We start from the raw sequence: 20,062 nt of genomic DNA on the forward strand, positions 1-20,062 counted from the left end.
TATTGCAACTACTCTAGAATTGCACATAAAACTTTTCATCGGGCTGAAATTACACACATGTTGTTGGATCAAATCCCACCACTGCCACTGGTTTTGTTTAATATTCACTTATTCTATTGAAACAGTATGGTTATAAGGCTGCTATATAAATCCAATCATCCAATTTATTATTATTGTTTTTGTGGTTGTGTTGTTATTATTATGATCATTATTAGTATTGTTATTATTATTATTATTATTACTATTATCATTAATATTATTATTTTTATTATTCTCTATATTGTTATTCTTATCATCATCATCATTTTATGATTTGTATGATTTCTATGGCAGTCAAATGAAAATTCAACAAAATTATGCCAGCAGACTGAAATGATTCACATGTTGTGATATCGTATCCCACCGCTGCTACTGGTTCTATTATGTGAATGGAATTTTATATGAAATTCTATAAAATTGGTCGAAAGAATGATTATTTTGGCATGCTGTCAGCTCAAATCCCATTACTGCCACTTAATGTAGTATCATATTTGTTGAGTGGGATTTCTATTTGTATGTACGCTGTTCACATACAGCATCTAACATTTAAACAAGTCCATTTCTTTTCCCCCTTTTTTACATTTTTATTTCTAGGGTATGATATCGACAACCACTGCTCTAGACTGGGAGACTATATCGGAATACACCCTCATCGTGACCGCTACCGACCAGTCACCAACAGAACCTAGGACTGGCACTGCTACAGTGAGTACTCAACACATCTACACGCTTGAATGCAGTCTTAATGTACAGGGGTTGTATTCTGAAAACTGTTGTCGTTTATGTTAGAAATATCATGTTTATTGTCATAATGAATTTAAATTGCATGGAATTTGTAGTTATTGGTGTTTGTGCAGATGGCTCTTGAAGATGTGTATGGGAACGCAGCCAGCTTTCGGCACACATTAATCAAAGACAAGTCTAAGACAGTTTTGATCTGTTATGACTTTTAACATTGTCTTTGTAACAACAAAGATACAATCCTTTTCTACTCCTAGTTCTACAGTATTTATATCAGTACACTGTATATACGTTAAAATGAAAAGAAGGACCTTGATTTTTTTTCTTTATCCAATTCAAATACACATGAAGATGTTTTCTATGTTCACATCTAAAGAAGATCAATGTTTGCCAACAAAACTTAAAAGGTTTTTTTCATGGTTTTACTCATTAAACGTGTTATACAACAAAGCCCTTGTCAAGAAACCTTCTTTCATTATTTGCCTTCGATAAGATTCAAGAAGGGGCATTGTTTTAAAAATATCAATTTAATTCTCATATCACATATATATCATAGTCTTATCAAAAGAAGATACATGTAGTATCAATGATTGATTCTCCACTCATTCAAATATCAAATTCAATTCACTTATTATAAGATGCTTCCATCAAACCGAACTGTTTCTCCCTCCTTTAATTTCACTGGAGCATTTCAAGAGACCATACATTTAATCAACACATTGTAATGAGTCCACATCAAAAGAAGATAAATGCATGCAAAGTGTATACATATATTAAAGTGTCAATAAATTTCAAAGTGTATTTGATGTAGAAAAATAAAGATATAACATATGAAATACATGTAGTATACATGAATCATAATAGAAAAGTTTTACAAGGGGGGGCTGAAATTGTGGGTGGCTTTAATCTACACGTACCATTCTGTCTCTTTGTCGAACACCAGGTGATCGTCAGCGTGAATGACATCAACGATGGTGCCCCTATGTTTGTCAGGGATGTCTACGGACCATACAGCGTCGTGGAAGAGGTTTCCAACTCCTACATTGATTCTTTCCAAGCAACAGACACAGACCAAGGACAAGCAGGAACGGTCACCTACCACGTGATAGGACAGTATAGTAGTAAGTATGGTATTCTGTGGCATTCTACAGAAATGGTGGAGCCGTAAGGCCCATTTAGACATAAGCTTGTAAACTGCTCTTATAATCTTGTCTACAAAACTTCTTCAGCAAAAGTTAAGATCGGCATACTATGCTTCACATTTCTGTAGCCTGTAGCACACAGAGTAGGGATTTTTTGTAGTTTAAATGCCGCAACAGTATATCTAATGGACTTAACGGGCAACAGGGTGTAAATTGATACCCGATATGCTAGAGCACTGAATATTACGACTGGGGCAATAATGTTGGAGTACCCAGATTGTCACATTGATACGGACACGAGTGCTATACTAAAAGCCACCATTACTATTATTATTAGCCTTTATCTAAAAAGCACATGTACATGTACCGGCGTGCATTCATTTTATACTTCTGTGTATTGTTTAGCAACTTGATTGACTTTCATATCCCACTACCTGATATCTACACCTACAGATTTGTTCTTCATTCAGCCTCAAACTGGTGTGTTGACTATCAGGCCTGACAGAGCTCTAAATTACGAGACGATCACTCAATTCAACATCACCGTGGTCGCCATGGATATGGGGAACCCTGTTCTATCATCGTCGGTGAGTATGACTATACATATATAATTTGGCTTTACCCTTATTGAAATTAGTTAGATGACTGCAGGTCAGGAGGAGGACACTAAATGCTTCCGATAAAGCTTACCATTTCCTGATGTGAACTGCTGTGATAATAATGATTAGAAAAGTCTGAAACAAAGTCATCTTGACATATATATGTGAGTACATGTATCTGGCAGAAAATGCCTGTTTAGAGCCAGGACGTTAACTCATATACTTTCACAGACAATTTATACATGTCTATCGATTTTTACTTCATGCAGACTGTAGTTGGAATCAATGTCATCAACATCAATGACCACACCCCTATCTTCGAGGGGATCCCATACACCATCACCCTCAGCAAGAACATCTCAGCAGGCTCACTGGCGTACGTTGTCAGGGCAACGGATGATGATGCTGGCATCTTTGGCGAGGTCCGGTATCAGATCACAGATGGAAACACCGACAACATCTTCAGGATTGATCAAACGGTCAGTTTGATTGAGATTACTTTCATGTTTATTAGCACTTTGCTTTGAGGCTTTATTAACCCATTGCCAGCAGGTACAGAGAGGCCTCTGTATTAAGCCTATGGGAGTGAGAGAATTTAGCTGTCAATGGGTTCATTACAGTTTTCTTGCTGTATATTAGATGTCTCTATGATGATTTTGTTGTCTTTTAGTCCATCTTTAAATAATTGACTGTGAAACCTGTCTATAAAGACCACACACGGGGGACAATAAAAGTGTTCTCTATAGGTAGGTGTAAAAATGTAAATATAAGTACTAAATTGGGTAACACTGAGTACATGTAGAAAAAAATCATGAATACATTCAGTATGATTTATACATAGACATATACATGGTGTTAAATACCTGTAGTTTAAATTGTAAATACTTACCCAAAAGAAAACATATTTTTCTACGTATTTAGGTTCACTAATTCATTGTGGTAAGAATTAACAATGAAGCCATGTTTTGAAAATCAATATTCAATTCCTACATACATGTATAGTATGTGTGGATGCTGTTTGTACATACTTCTTTGATAATTATGTAGTATATTTCCAGTTTTCCACCTTGTACCCGTTCATTTGCTTATCGGTGAGGTCTCGTGGGTTGCTAGAGACTATATAGTACAGGTACATGTACATATAGTATCTAGGATACATACATTCATTCTATTTGTCTCTATTACTTGTTAATTTTACAGACTGGTCAGGTCTTTATAGAAGGGTTATGGAAAACTTGTACCCCTTAATCAAATCATACATACAATCTTTTATGGCTTCCACATTGCTTATTCATTGTACAGACTGATTAGGTCTTTACAAAGGGATTATTGAAGAATGGTACAGTGTACCTACATGTATTATCTAGTAATACATACCGGTACATTCTATTTTTCCCTTTTACTTGTCCACACAACCTACTCATTCCTATTTCTCGTCATTGTACAGACAGATGTTTGTAGAAGGTCTGTTGGAAACGGGTACCTTTAATCTAGTAATACATGTACAATCAACTTTTCCATATCATTCATTTAACAGACTGGTGAGGTGCTTTTACATGTAAGAGGTTTATTGGAGTCGGGTAACTACAAGCTAGTTGGACATGTACATGGACTTACAATATTGTTAATTTTTGATTACTCGAGAAACTATACCACTTGTTGATTTTCTTATTTATATAATTGTTTTATATATGTATTGTGAAACAATATTTTCATGTATGAATGAAGTTTACTTACTAATAAAATTCAATTCAATCTATTTCCCCCTATTAATTGTTAATTTTGCAGACTGGTGAGGTGTTTGTGCAGGGACTATTGGAGACAGGTACTTATCGTCTTGTTGTAGAAGCAAGGGACACACCTGGAGACATACCTAGCTCAAGAGCTGTAAGTATTCTTTAGCGACCCTTAAGTTACAATGCACAAAAATTGTAATGTTTCATGATATTAAAAACCACAAAATTGTTAAGTCTGTAGGATTAATATACATGTATTCATGTACATGTATATCAGCATGTGAATCAGGTTGAAAATACATCATTCTGAAAAAGTGCTTAACCATTAACTAACCAAAGCGCTTGACTATTTTGCACATCAAATTGCACATTCTACCTTCCCTGGGGAGCATTTCAGCTAGTAAGAGGTCTCAATGTTGATTGTTTTATTTTCACTTGCGTGAATAAATTCTTATCTTGTTTTTTTCATGCTTTGTTATTGTTTTTTTTTTCTTCTTCAGTCGTCCACAACTTTGACTATTGTAGTAACGGATATCGGAGACTTTGCACCGACCTTCCCTGGAAGCTCTCTCTTTACTGGCAATGTCTTTGAGAATTCACCAGTAGGACAGCCTATTACCATGGTAATGCAATACTTTTGGTCTTATTTATATTTTTTCGAATCTGTTTTGCTGGAATTCTATCTGTCTTAACTTTGCTCGCAATGAATTCTCTGAGCTACATGTCTTTAGTTTAAGGTTTGTATATTACGTTCTTAATTTGTAACTATTTAAATATACTTGTACTTGATTGTTTTTTTTACTTTGTGAAGCACATAGAGAAACTTCGGTTTATTATGCGCTCAATAAATCTATCTTTATTATTATTATTAGTTTACAAATGTGGTCTAAATCTAAACCTAATTCATACACATATCACACTTACTCAAAATGAGTACAATCGTTTATTTCTTCATTTCAATCTTGAATGGATTAAACTGACAAACATGCTAATATAGTTTTATTTACCATTTTCTCTATGTCTTTCAATCAGATTCCTCCCATCCGAGCTATTAATAGTGATGCTACTGGCCAGCTCGTCTACACCATTACCGGTCCCGACTCGCAAACATTCATGATCAATCAACTCTCAGGTAATTAGAATGCCCAACAAAATATTGTGAACCTTCTCCTTGATTCCTAAAGAAGACTCAAAAATATCCCTATACATACAGTGTGTACATGTAAGTAGAATGCTCACCGGGAGTGGAGAATGTGTACTCTAGTGACTGTGATACTAATAATACTGTAAACGCTTTGGTAAGTTAAAAAGCACTGCGTAAGAAACAGGTATTGTTATTATTTAATTCTGTTACAAGCAGCATTGACAGTATGTACTCATCAATTTTTATGAAATGTCAATTTACTTCTGGTTAGAACTTTTAGATGAAAGTAGTCTTTGTTTGTATGAAATCAAAACCATTACTTTTTTTCTTCTTAAAAATGTGAAATAGTTATTATTTATGTTTATCCTGTCATTTCAAGACATTTCCAGTTTTTAAGACCCTAGGAAGTCCATACATGACAGTAAAATAATCATTTGTGCACAGGTAATATTTTGTAGGTAAAATATTTTACCATCGTACATTGTACACTCAGCACTCTGGCTGTGATGCAATTATGTTTAGTAAAACATTATTAAGTAAACATACTCATTTAAAAACAGGGATTTTACAGGGATGCAAAACTTTGCTCGTTTTTTGTCTAGCCGGAATTCAAGTGAATGGACCTCTAGACAGGGAGACCAAAGATTTCTACGAATTTAGGGTGATCGTCACTGATTCCATGGGTATGACTGCAGAGGGCACTGTTCATATCAACGTTCTGGACGTGAATGACTTTGCGCCAGCATTCAACGATTCCGTCTACAACTTCACCATCCCAGAGAATTCACCTGGAGGTAAAATAAGGAATCATTTAAATAAATGAAATCGTTGCTGTTGATGTGAGAGAGGTAACAAGAAGAGAGCGGAGGTGAAATGATTTGTTGCAAATGGAAGTGGGGGGGGGGGTCACTCTCATACACAATCGCTACCCACTCGTGTTCATCAACCTCTGAAATGGACCCTAATGGCGTATCACACTTTTTCTGAAATGACCCTTTTTAAAGAAAATGTTTTCTGGACGCGGGTGTGTAGCCAGTCATGTTAGGAGTGACCCCCCCCCCCCCCCCGGGGGAGACAGGAAGGAAAACCCATGAATAGGTGGTAGAGAAATTTATTTGGAACAGGCTACAGACATGACGAGATGGAGAGCGGTTACGAGGGAACCCAACCCCCAATAGAGGGGATACACGGGATGATGATGATGATTGCTTCTGTAGCCTTTTATAGCCATGAGCACCAGAATACTTGGTTTGTGTCTAGTGAAATGTACATGATATGGACCTTCCTATAAACATCTTGTACAGCTAAGTATAGAGTAATACTGCAATGTCAATTTAGGAATAACTTTTGCATAACTTACAGTGCAATTGGTGTAATTAATTCTCTATTTCCATAAGAAAGAAATAGAGAGGGACATTTATTTCTTCCCCCCACCCCATCTCATTTATACCACAAAAACGCTGTGATTAATTTTTCGCGCTTTGCGATCCCAAAACATATTCCCGGGTTCTTATATTCAGCCCTTTCAAAACACACATTATAAGTCATGCTTATATATTTTGTTAATTTAATGTACCACAAATATTTAGGCGTGTACAGTATGTTGCATTTAAGGAAAATCAACAGAAGGCCATAACATGTAACTACATTTTGAGCTATAAGTATGAAATGTATTTTAGGCAAAGAAATGTCAAATGGGCTTGTTTGACTGCTAAATGATGTATGATTATACATATGTACTCAAAGATATTGGTGTGTACATGTAACATACTTGTTTGGTGTGTACATGTACTTGTTAAATGTGTACATGTATCATACTTTTTCAAAGGCATAAGTCACAATGACGACTTTCATATTTCTTTGATCCCAGGCTATTATGTTGGAGGTGTAACGGCATACGACCTTGACGGAGACAATGTCAACTTCTTCATACAGACAGGAGGAGAGGATAAGTTTGATATCGGAGGCACATCAGAAACGATTACAGTAAGTTTAGAGCCCTGTTGCACAAAACTTACCATTGATGGTAACATTGCCATCAAAGGTAACTACCATGGAAACCTTGATTTTGATTGGCTGTTGAGCCCTGTTACCATGGTAGTTTCTATTGATGGCAAAGTTACCATCAATGGTAAATTTTATGCAACGGGCCCAGAATTAATTTTCAAATCATTTATATCATGTTACATTTCTGCTATGTGACATTCCTTCTATTATTTTCATGACTTTGACATCCATCAACTCTACCAAGTGCTCTTTGTTCTCAAAATAACCCTGAACATCTCAAAACACATCTTTTCAATGATGCATTTAATTAAATCATGTTTCGTAGATTAATTTCAGTTAATTAATTTTGTTGTCTTATATTGTTTTGTATCTTATGTGTAGAATAAGGTATTATCTTGGATGTAAAAGGCATTGAGAGTTCTGTCAGTTCTGAAATGCGCTATATAAAAATGAATCATTATTATCATTATCAATATATTTTCAGTGTATGCAAATTGTATGTATGTTCTAAGCCGCTATAACTTTTATTATTGTTGTTATCATTTATCTGTTTGTTTTAATCCATCAGGTCACACCTGGAGCAGTGTTAGACCGAGAGGAGAAACCCTTCTACACCCTGACCGTCATGGTCTCCGACCTACGTAACCCGCCCCTCAGTGGTACCGCCACCGTCTACATCAACCTCATCGACATCAACGACAGTCCTCCCAAGTTCACCGCCTCCTTCCTGGATCAAATCATCTCCATCCCCGAAGACACGCCCGGCAACACGCTCGTCACCGCGGTAACCGCAACCGATGATGACCTCAACTCCAATATAAATTACCGGATTGTCTCGGTGTCCGTTTACGATGAGGATGATGTCGACATCACATCGTTTTTCGATTATAGGACGGTCTTCAGCCTCAATCCAACAAATGGGAATATAACGCTGACCTCTCCTGTTGACCGAGAGGTCACCGAGAAGTTTGTGTTTTCGATTTCAGCAAGGGATTTGAATTCTCAGAATCCTATCTTCGGCACGAGCCAAGAAAATGGTAAGTGGGTTGGCTTAATGTAACACGATCTTAGATATTTTGTTACTCAAACATCCTCTATAGGGTATCATTTTACAAAACTGGTATAACTTTACATTGGAATACGTGTTAATGTTAACCCATTGGGAGCTGAAATTTCTCATTCTTATTGGCTTAATACAGTTAAACCTGCTTTAGTGACCACCTGTTTACAAAGACCACATTTTTTGTTTCCCTTGAAAATGCTAAAGGATACTGTCTACGAAGACCACTTTTTGTGTTTCCCTTGGGCAGTCGCTATAGACAGGTTTGACTGTACATGAACCACTCGGTTCCCGTAGTCGCAGTGTTAATATAATACACACGTTTCAATGGGATGTTGGTGATCTTGTTCTTACACTTAGCATGGAGAGATTGTTTTGTTTGGCATAGAAAGAGTCAACTTTTTTCCTGCAATGATTTACTGCAGTGAAAGAGAGGTACCCTTTGTAAAAATGAAATAACAGTGAAGTTAGTTTCAATTAAATAATGTTTTAGATGTAAGCATATGATAACAACTTATCACTTCTGAACACCTTTTTCTTCTAGCCCAAGTCACCATTCTTATCACCGACATCAACGACAACCACCCGGCCTTCCAGCCTCCCGGCACCACCTTCATCCTCCGCCAGCTCCCAGAATCCTTTGGAGCAGGAAGCCCAATCCCCGGTAACCTGCTAGCCTTGGATCCAGACCTTGGTCTGAACGGCAAGGTGATGTACATCATTCAGGATCCATCTGGTGTGCCCGTCACTATCGATCAGAATACAGGTAGGCATCTTAGGATCACCCAGATTCTAACCTAAAATCTAATCTAAGATTTAATCTAAAGTAATCCCTAACCACTAACCTTCAATTAAATTATGTTCAGAACAAATTTTGTATCACTCTTGCATGGCTTGGCTTGTAGTGCTCTTATTACAGCTGTTTACTCGATAAAATCTAGCCATAATTGTCCACAATTGTATGTTTTAGACTGGTTTCTCCCATGGTTCAACCTTTAATCATCTTGTAATCTAATTGAACATTTATTGTATTTTCAAGGCAGTGACTTACACAAGACTGTAATTTCCTCAATTTTCTTGATGCAATTTGTTCTGTTTTGATCTTGTTCAACAGGTCAGCTGACCCTCCTGGTGACTGTTGACCGAGAGCAGCAACCCTGGGTCAACCTGACCGTCCTGGCCGTCGACAAGGGCACACCGTCCCTCAACACTAGCATCCCTGTCTACCTTGAGATCATCGACAACAACGACAACAACCCCGTCTTCGGAGCGCAGTCCCACACCCCCACGATCATAGAGAGCGCCCCCATCGGTGCGTTTGTGTTTAATGTCAATGCGACGGATGCTGATAGCGGAGGAAGCGGTCAAGTGACCTATAGTCTGATTGGGGGTGATGGAAAATTCACCATCAATCAAGATACAGTAAGTTCAACAATAAGGTTGCTTTATGTTTCATAAAAATTGTTATAACAGTTTACATTCACTGATTTTTAAGGTACTATGTCCCCTTTGCAGCCAACATCAAATTCTGTAGAGCTTTGCAGGAATTATGAATATGTCACATGTGTCCTATCTGTGAAATTTAAACGCTAGAAGTGTCCTAGTATTCAAATTATGCAAGGAAACCTGTTTACTTTCTAGACTTCACTGTCAGACACTATTGAGTGAGTGACTGACTGACTGACTTCTTTTTTTCTTTGGTAATAACATACATAAAATGAGCTGTAAAAGGTACATGAGCATTTGTCTACATTGATAACCAACTTCTTGTTACGGCCAAAATCAAACTGATTGAATCTTTGTGCAGCACAAAACGTACAAGAATTCGGGACGAGGGTCAGACCGAAAATCAGACCATTACTAAAATAATTGCAATCACTACAGTCGATTTGACAACTAACGGCTGTTATTTTCCCACAAAAAGACATTTTCAAGCCCTTTTGTTTTAAGGGAAGTTCTAAATTAATATTATCTTTCAAATGCCGGTGAAATTTAACCTCTTCTTTTTTTTTAGGCGTGGAAATGGGACATAGTAGTTTTAAGCTAATGAAATCATTAGACTTGTTTACAGATGAGGTAATATTTTTTTTCTTCCAGTGACATAGAAAGTGAGCATGGGTATGAGTACAACTGCAGATAAGAATACCCTGTCCCAGGGCATATTGACATTTGCCAGAGATAACCGTAAAGACTCCATCTTTTTCGTATCGGTGTATTCATGTTCTTTTTTTTCCCCAACCAGGGAGTGATTAATCACTATTTACTTAGCAAGTTGACCCAATCCCAGTACATGTTGATAGTGTTTGCTACAGATAAACCTAGAGATATTATAATGTTCTCACTTTCTTCTTGTTTTGTTTTCTTGTTTTCCAGGGAGTGATAACCCTACTGCAGCAAGTAGACAAGGAGACCCAGTCCCAGCACATGTTGACAGTGTTTGCTAGGGACAACCCTGGGGACTCTGAAGACAGTAGAACAGGCTCAACAACAGTGAGTAATTTTTTAAGCAAAAGTAAACAGAAACTAGACATGTAATACTTGTTTGGAACAAGTATAGGTGGGCTGTTCTAACTAAAATTTGAGAGAAGTTAGATAAAAAATAAGCGAGATACGTACTGCTAAAAAAACATTGTCATGTCGGTTCATGATGTGAACGAAATTCACCTTCCTAAGGCATAACATTAAAATTAAGAAAATTCTGACATGTGACCTTTTATCAAAATTTTCACTATTATGACGTCATCAAAATGAAAAATGGTGAAAACTGAGCTTGTAGAGAATTGCCTTAGCTATAACAACATATCGAAATTTGGAAGAAAATTGATCAATATTTACAGAGATACAATCAATTTTCCATAAATATGCTGATGTTATAATATGCAAATTCGTATTTTGAGTTCCAAGGCCATTATGATGATGTCAAGATACACTTGATGGCCAAACGAGACATAAAATAGTACTCTATCCAAATATGAAAAAAAGAATTGGGGTCCAGGTGCATCCCAAAGAGCTATAATGGATTTTGTATAGGCATGTTTTTGCCCATATATAGTATGTATTACAAGAGCTCGAGCGCACAGACACATATCTTGAATGGACGCCCATCTTGTTATTAATGGTCATAAAGAGATAAATATGGTATGAAATTGTTCAAAAAAATATGGAAAATATCATGAAAGAAATAAAAATGGCAATTCTATGCTGTGTAATGGTGTGCACGATTTTTTATAAAATGCTCAAAATGGCCTTAAATGTATGTAAAATGAATTTGAGACAATTTGGAGCATTTTGAAATTTTATGCGCACTGCCGTTTTTTCAAGTTGACCTGAAATTGACCGGACGGATATTGACCTTGATCATGATATATAGGAATGACAAGTGACTTTCCGTTATGAAGATATGATCATGAGTTGATTTTCAGAAAATTTCACAAAATAGCGCCTAGATGACGTCATCAGTCATGGTCAAGGTTGAAAACCTTGCTGTGCTTTGTCCATGTACCTATGTCCATATGTGTGCCAGATTTCAAGGCATTTGATTGAGTCTTTTTCAAGTTATCTTGTTAAATAAAAACTGCCTTGAAATAAGAAAAATAAATAATAAAGGCGATTTTAACAAAATTATAAGGTTGTCTGTATTATTGACAGCCTAACTGATAAATAATTTTAAAAAGGCGATTTAAAAAATATTATAAGGTGGTCTATATTACTTACAGTCCACCTGATAAAAGAGAACAGTTATATGCTCGTATTTATGAAGATTTGCCAAGCAGATCTGAAGGTTGCGATATTGTTAAACTAACTTTTAAAGATTTCCTGCAAAAAAAAACTTTTTGAGGGGGGGGGGGGGTGGGGGTGGCTGGTAAAAGAATTCTTGCTGTCTTTAGAAGATGTGAACATGTAGTGCATGCAATTTGAAGTCTTATTTTTTTAAAGAAGTGTTACTTGTCAGGAAGCATATAATATCACTCCAAACAACAAAACAATGAATAATTCGATTTAAAAAAAAAAAAAAAATATTCCGTTCTTGTATAGCGCATATGATATTATGATAAAATATCTCTATGTGCTTCTTATAGACTGGATATTATTAGCCTGGCTTGAGTGTTTTCAAGGATTATCAAAATCCTACCATGTACCCACTCATTATGCGCGGGTCAAGTGTGATAATGTAAATGTTAATTAATTAATTAATTAATGTCTTGACACAGTGAATTATGGCCGTGGCAGGGGTTTGAACTTAGTACCTTGGGGCTTATAGTCTGGAGACTTATCGACTGGACCACAACAAAACAAAACTGGATTTAAAGAACCCAAAATGTATAACATAACATGCAATTCTATTTCTCTTCCACAGGTAATTGTCAATGTGTTGGATGCTAATGAGTTTCCACCAGTAGTGACGCAGCCCATCTTCACCATCAATGAGGGAGGAATCGGGGGCGAAGTGGTAGGGATCATCGAGGCCTATGACCCCGATGACCCTGATGACCCTAACCAGTCACTGTACTATGTGGTTGTCAGCTCACAACCGGAAGGTCAGCATGAATTTATATATACCTTCAAAGGTTGTGCCCAAGGCGCACTCAGTTGGATAGCTCTTGTACTTTTTGCCTTGTAGCTTTTAATGCTGAATATACTAGGTGTGTATGTGTTGGCTATTCCTCAACAATTTACCTACTAAGAATAATTGTAATGCTATTACTAGAACTTACACTGTATGTTTCCTGAAAACTGTACATGTACATCAATGTGCCTACATGTATAATTATACAGGGGATACCTACATGTGCATGCTTTTCGCATTCAGTATTAGTCAGGGAACAAGGAGCACATATTATGGTTATGTACACGTGTACCCACATTCTAATGTGGAAGGGGTAAACAAAGCTTGAGAGAAGCAAAATATGATGATAAATTCAAAATTTGATTGAATATGTATTCCATTTAATTTGATAGCATATAACATACATGTCTACATATTCATGACTTTATCTTTACATCAGCCCCAAATTATTTGTCTGATTTATTATCTTTCAAGTCGCATCCATTTGCATGTAACTTGCGAAGTACACAGGACAAGCCGCATCTAAACCTACCTCACACAAAAATAAAAGTAACTCTTGAAGATTGTGCTTTGGAGATTGAGCTTTGAACATACAACAATTGGAATAATCTACCACTAGACACAAGAAAAGCATCATCTGTTGCTGTCCATAAAGTTCTTTTGAAGACGCACTTGTTTTCAGGAGCTTTTGAATTATATTTTTGAAGTATTTTTTTATTGTGCATTAGTGCAGTATGTTATATTTATTTAGTACCTGCGCTATATATTATATAATTATTAAACTTTCTTCTCTTTGTTGGTATTTAGTTGGCAGCACGTTGTTTATTATCAACAATGTGACTGGGGAGATTATCACTACTGGACCGCTTGATAGAGATAGTGGTTTACATCCAGCCAGGGTCGATCTAGATCTGATCGTAAGTATTGTAAAATTCTCTCTTTCTCATGATGCTCATTGGATACCTGTGGGTAATGTCATGTCTTTTTATTGAGCAGGTGCAGAATGAAGCAGTGAGGTTGAATATTTTTATAAAGGAAGTTCCTACAGCTGTATCTCCCAATTTACTTTTATCTCTCAGATATCCTGTGTGTAGGCCTACTGATGCAATGTATAACTTCTTCCTTTGTACTTTTTATACATGTTTATAATATTATTTGTTAACATCTCTTTGCATATATCATATTGTTCAACTTACAAACAGATGGCTTCAGCCTGTGCTGCTGGTCGGTTTTTATACAACAATAAATAAATAATTAAGTAAGTAGATAGTTAGATAAATACATAAATAAATAAATATATGTTATCAGCTTGTCTCATACACCAAACTAAACCATCAATCTAATCTGACCACATTTCCTCCAGGTTTATGATGACGGCAATCCCAACCTCGGCACACCGACCACTGCCATCATCTACATCAATGACCTCAACGACAACCAGCCCATCTTTGACCGGCCCTTGTACGATGTGACGGTCGTAGAGGGTCAATATAATGACCCCATCATCACCGTGGTGGCCAATGATCCCGATCAGAACAGTAATCTCAGATACAAGATCCTTGGAGGAAACCTCAACAATACATTCGTACTCGTCGGTAAGTGTGTCCCAAAGATTTGTTAAGACTTGGATAACTCTTTGGTACTTTGGTAAGAAGAGGTAAGAAGTCAAGTTGTTGTCAACAGGGTGATTGTATATTTGAAATGGAAAGATAGTAATCATGATTGTATAAAAGTTGTTAATTATATTCGACCTTTGGAATGAAATTCTAAAAGAGTGATTGTTTATTCTTTAGTAATGTTTGAAAGGTCCTGTATTGGTGCTTTGATGCCTTTAAAAGAGAAAAAAGGGTCCCAGATGTACACTTAGTGATGAAGCACAGATTCCTTAAAAATCTATTTGTGAAGGTGGCAATAATTACAAATCAATGTAAACTGGCTACATGTACATGTATTAAACTATGCATTTGACTTTTTGCATTCATGGACCCCATATGTGATGTATGCAGAGCACAGTATTATGAAAAAATGAAAACCAGATACTTTATAAACTTATGCACATTGAATTTTCATATTTGTAAAACAGGTCTGTAAACTTGATGCAACAGTACGTAGCATATAATAATAATAATAATAATAATAGCTAGTTCTCATATAGCTCTGTTAAGAACCGAAGGCCCTCTCAAAGCGCTCTACAGATATATATATTATTACCCCGGTCATCGGATATAGACTTCAAGAAATTTTCAGTACACTATCATTTATATCCAATAGAAACCATGTTCGCTTTACATAATACTTCATTCTAATGTTCACGCTCTTAATGCAATTGCCTTTATGTTTGTTGAGTTGTCAAAAGTGTATGTGATCTTATTAAGTGATTATAATTATATATATGTACTTATTCCTTTTGATATTTCTGCAGATGGAGGCTTAATCCCGGTCAAACCACTGGACTTTGAGACGTTCACGAACTACAATCTGACCGTTGTGGTGACCGACGACAGCGGAAATAGAGATACGACCTACGTCGCGGTTACCGTAACCGACGCCAACGATCACAACCCCACGTTCGTTCCTGATCTCTACAGTCTTTCTGTGACTGAGAATGAACCTCCAGGTAGCATATGACCTTCTACTACTAGAATTCCTAATATGATAAGAACAGTTTATTTTACAATGCTATAATTGACTCCTTTTGGCCTGATTGCCAACTTCTGTGAACATCAGTTAATACAGAGACTGCATGTAGCTGAAATTGTGTCTTCCATCCTCTGGTGTAATTCCATGTTTATTGTCAGGTTTATACTAAATGTTAATAATGTTGATTAAATATTTCCAAAAGAAATTTGTTCAGCTTTATATACATTCTTCCAAACAATATCTACTGGAATTGGTCATATGAAATATTTTCTTTCTCAACACATTCTTATCTTGAGCAAACTCTGTATTTCGTAGTTATTTTGAATGTATACTTGTGCGTGTTGAAATTTGTATGTACATGTAGGGAGGATTAACTGAACAAACCTTTTGAGGAAAGATGTAAAGAAATGATCACTTTGGTAGTTTTAGGGCTAGGATTGAAACCTCCCGCATGTAAGGATTTAATTCAAAATTGATGAAAGTATTAAACAAAGGCCCTTAGGCAGTAAAATTGCACTCACTAATGGAAAATGCTGTTAGTTTCTTTTGTCATTTCAACAAAAGCAATCTAATTTGATTCCTTCTGATGCAGGCACACAGGTTGGGGTGGTAATGACCATCGACGGTGACACCCTTCCAGAGTACACCGACATCATCTACACCATCCTGACCGGCAACGGCCTCAGAAACTTCACCATCAACTCCACGACAGGCATCATCAACACGGCAACGATCCTGGATAGAGAGAAGACCAGCGAGTATGTTCTGACCATAGGAGCAGAGAATCCGGTCGGAGGAACAACGGGAACAGCAACGGTGAGGATTGTTAGGGTGATGTTTTCAAGAACATGCCGTTTACTATTTCATGTGAAAGTAAAAAGTGCAGAATTGTTCTTCAATCCATGCTACAATGTGTGACAGTTTTCAAGGTGGATGGTGCATTGCAAAAGGGAATTAATCAGATAGAGAAGGAGGAAAAAATTGAGACCGACTCGTAACAGGAAATATTCAAGATCCCCTAAAGATCTTTTATGTTCCTTGTTTTTACACTTTAGTTGTTTACTCTTGATTTAATCTTTATGTTTTTTCACAATTTATATGTTTGTGTGTTTTTATCATGTTCAATCATACATCTTTAAGTATTTTTACATATATGGATGAGTCATTTAAAGTGAATCTTGTATCATGAAATGTACATGTTTATCAATTTCAACAATGAAAATATTTGTTCCCAATAGTACACTTTACATGTTTCACATCATTTAGCTCATTAAATATCTCCTTCATCTTTGTGCAGGTTTCTATCATTGTGAGAGACGTCAACGACAATACCCCCACCTTTGAAGAGAATCCTTACACCTCCACCGTCACTACCAACACTCTCCTGGTAGACGTGCATGCTAATGACCCTGATGAAGGGGGCAACGGCATCGTCATCTATGAGATTGTATCCGGCAACGAAGATAGTAAGCTACCATCTTATCATTCTAAAAGGCAAATTTGTTTGTGGGCATGCCCGTAATTTTTGCTGTGTGGGTACAAGTGGTTAAGACACGGTGAGGTCAGTAAGAGGACGGTATGAGGACGGTGGGCCAGGACGAGGCCGTTATGGACCTGTTTGTGAGAACGGTGATGACTTGTCAAACTCATTAATTTTGCCCATATTGAACATGATATAAAAGATTACTTTATTCTCATGATGTAAGTATAAGCAGCTCAACAACAGTATTATATTATGTTACTCTTGTCTTAATACTCTCCTATCTAGTTATTTACTCTGCTCTACCCATCTCCTCTTCACACCTTCAGACTTCTTCCTCTCTTTCTTGCCCTCTCTGCATCCGTCTTTAGCTCATCTTTGTTTAAAATTGATTATCATGCGTGTTACCCAAGTTATTTTATTATAACTTAAAAACAATATTGTAACCACTTATGATTATTTCTAGCTGTAAATTCGTTATATCGTCGCTGTTTTCACGAAGTGACGGTAGTGAAAAAAAATTGCATTCACTTTGCGTTACGATTTTCCTCACTACCGTCACTTCGTGAAAACAAGGACGATATGTAAAATTCATACCAGAGAAAAACAAATTTCTGAATGAACAATAAATTTTCAATTTTAATTTCAATTATCAACTCTACCCCACCATAGATCGCTTCACAATAGACAACCGGACCGGGGTCATCACCCTTGTCAACCCACTGGAGAGTCAACTGATTAGGAATTACACCCTGGTGGTCATAGGTCATGACCTTGGAAACCCTCGGCTCCAGAGCAACACAACCGTCGACCTCCGCATCAACTACCTGGGTCTCAACGCCCCTCCGTCTTTCGTCCGACCGAACCAGGGCTCTACCGTGTTTATTACCGAGGTATGAAGTAGTATAGACAGAAAGAGTTTCTAATAATGAGGTATTTGCCATGGTAGGAACGAGACAAAAGCTTCTGAATAATGTAAGAGGTCGACAGCTGAGCTTCTTGGGTCATGTTATTCGAAAAAATGGTTTGGAAAATATTGCACAGACTGGAAGAATAGAGGGGAGGAGGCGTACTGGTAGAAGGAGGATTCTGTGGATGAGTATCTTAAGGAGTGGGATTTCTGAAAGTGGAATTGATCTCAGGGAGAATTAATTACTTCATAGAATATGGGACAGAGAGTTGTGGCATTCCATGGTCACCTATGTCCCAGGACATGGCACGTAAAGAAGAAGAAATGAAGTAGTGCTGTTGTCAAATTCATTTTTTTTTTTCTTTGTCAACATGGTGGTTCGACAAAGCGTGATTGGTAAAATGTTATTGTCTACAACAAGCACATTTTTTGTTTCCCTTGAAAATGGTTTCTCATTGAAACATGTACTAAAGGAACCTGTTTACAAAGACCACCTGTCTACAAAGACCACTTTTTGTGTTTCCCTTGGGCGGTTGCTGTAGACAGGTTTGACTGTATAAAGATATGATGTTGTAAACCACCTCAAATGAAGCAGCAGCAGACCTTTTTACATGTAAATGAATGGCAAGTGCGTGCAACAAGGGTCCCTGCGACCATTCAGTGAGCTCTGTGTATAATGAGATACAGAAAGGTGAAGTGACACACTTTACGTCATAAAGAAAAGGACGCCTTTTTTTGGCAGCATCATATCTGAACAATGGTTAAAGGGATAGTTGAGTTCTGTTTTCAGACCGCAAATGCCTTCAAAGTGCATGGTTATTTCTCTTATTCTTATCTATGGCATATATAGTGCCCTTTTAGAACCTAAAATTGCTATGAAGGAAATTTAATACCCCAGAATGTGTGAAATTTAGCCAATACGATCATACACAGTGACCGTTAATTAATTATTTAATTAAAAATAACAATACATGAGCCGGCTAATTGTGGATACAATATAAGCAACACGAAAATGCCAACAAAAAAGCCAACATCGGCATTGGCTGAAATACGACGTAAAAGGCGTTATTTTGTTTTTTTTCAACGGTTTTTTTCAAATTTGCAAAATGTCTAATATTTATGGTGGTACACAAGTATTAGAAAATGTTATATTTCAGCCGTCTCTGAACCGATTTTGATCAAACAAAGATAACTTTGTCGTTTAAATATTATGTTCTTTCAAATTTGACACTCAGTTTTTCATTATCTCACAACAAAATTATTTTGTGTAGCGCCCTCTGCAACAGAACTCAACTATCCCTTTAACAATAATTAAGAAACACTGGAACAGCTCAATAAGAAGTTTTACTTAAAACACAATCATTATAAGCGGGAACTCACACAATGTTAACTGAATTTTGTTCATTATTTAATGTTGAATTTACCATTCAATATTATTATCATGATTATATTTCCAATATCAGAATCTTGTCTGTGTCATATGGAATATTCCTCATGATTTTCAATTGATTTTAAGATGAATGATAAATAAACACCATAGAAGAAGATGCCAAAACATCTGGCATCAGTCATATGGATCCCACAGACAGGAAAGCTTGGAAAGCAGCCATTAAGGAAATGAAATGTCCGACCCCACAAAGTGGGACAAATGGACTTTAATGTTCAAGAATGATGTTCTAGAATGAGTGACTAATGTACAAATCATTCATGTTTCTTACACAGAATACAACAAATTTTCAAACTATTTCTGTTTTCTACAGAACAATCCTCTTGGTCTTTTGATCATCAATGCCTTCGCCGTGGATGATGATGTTGGAGCTAACGGAGTGGTCGATTACAGCATTCTCCCCAACTTTGACTACAGTGACTTCACCATCGACCCGGTGACTGGCGATATCACCATACTGGTGTCAGCTGACAGAGAGATAAAGGATTCTTATACTGTACGTTTGTCAAAAAAGTTTTTCAAAATTGTTGTCAGTGTACTTAGCTTGCAT

At 36.7% G+C, this 20,062-nt stretch overlaps 1 protein-coding gene across 1 annotated transcript in view; it reads left to right on the plus strand.

The window, feature by feature from the left end:
- LOC100892029 (cadherin-23) overlaps positions 1-20,062 on the plus strand; it is a 72,951-nt gene that overhangs the window by 43,221 nt on the left and 9,668 nt on the right. Inside the window, exons 34-54 of the mRNA XM_030979174.1 lie at positions 634-744; positions 1,724-1,901; positions 2,376-2,509; positions 2,791-3,000; positions 4,310-4,408; positions 4,758-4,880; positions 5,290-5,389; positions 6,004-6,195; positions 7,272-7,387; positions 7,977-8,445; positions 9,013-9,234; positions 9,583-9,890; positions 10,842-10,958; positions 12,826-13,006; positions 13,843-13,952; positions 14,399-14,630; positions 15,458-15,652; positions 16,268-16,491; positions 16,973-17,141; positions 17,828-18,048; positions 19,826-20,008. Coding sequence (XP_030835034.1) covers positions 634-744; positions 1,724-1,901; positions 2,376-2,509; positions 2,791-3,000; positions 4,310-4,408; positions 4,758-4,880; positions 5,290-5,389; positions 6,004-6,195; positions 7,272-7,387; positions 7,977-8,445; positions 9,013-9,234; positions 9,583-9,890; positions 10,842-10,958; positions 12,826-13,006; positions 13,843-13,952; positions 14,399-14,630; positions 15,458-15,652; positions 16,268-16,491; positions 16,973-17,141; positions 17,828-18,048; positions 19,826-20,008 — 3,894 coding nt within the window. The remainder of the gene's footprint in view (positions 1-633; positions 745-1,723; positions 1,902-2,375; positions 2,510-2,790; positions 3,001-4,309; positions 4,409-4,757; positions 4,881-5,289; positions 5,390-6,003; positions 6,196-7,271; positions 7,388-7,976; positions 8,446-9,012; positions 9,235-9,582; positions 9,891-10,841; positions 10,959-12,825; positions 13,007-13,842; positions 13,953-14,398; positions 14,631-15,457; positions 15,653-16,267; positions 16,492-16,972; positions 17,142-17,827; positions 18,049-19,825; positions 20,009-20,062) is intronic.

Source organism: Strongylocentrotus purpuratus, unplaced genomic scaffold, assembly GCF_000002235.5.
Source record: "Strongylocentrotus purpuratus isolate Spur 01 unplaced genomic scaffold, Spur_5.0 spur5_scaffold_10, whole genome shotgun sequence".
Lineage (NCBI taxonomy): Eukaryota > Metazoa > Echinodermata > Echinoidea > Camarodonta > Strongylocentrotidae > Strongylocentrotus > Strongylocentrotus purpuratus.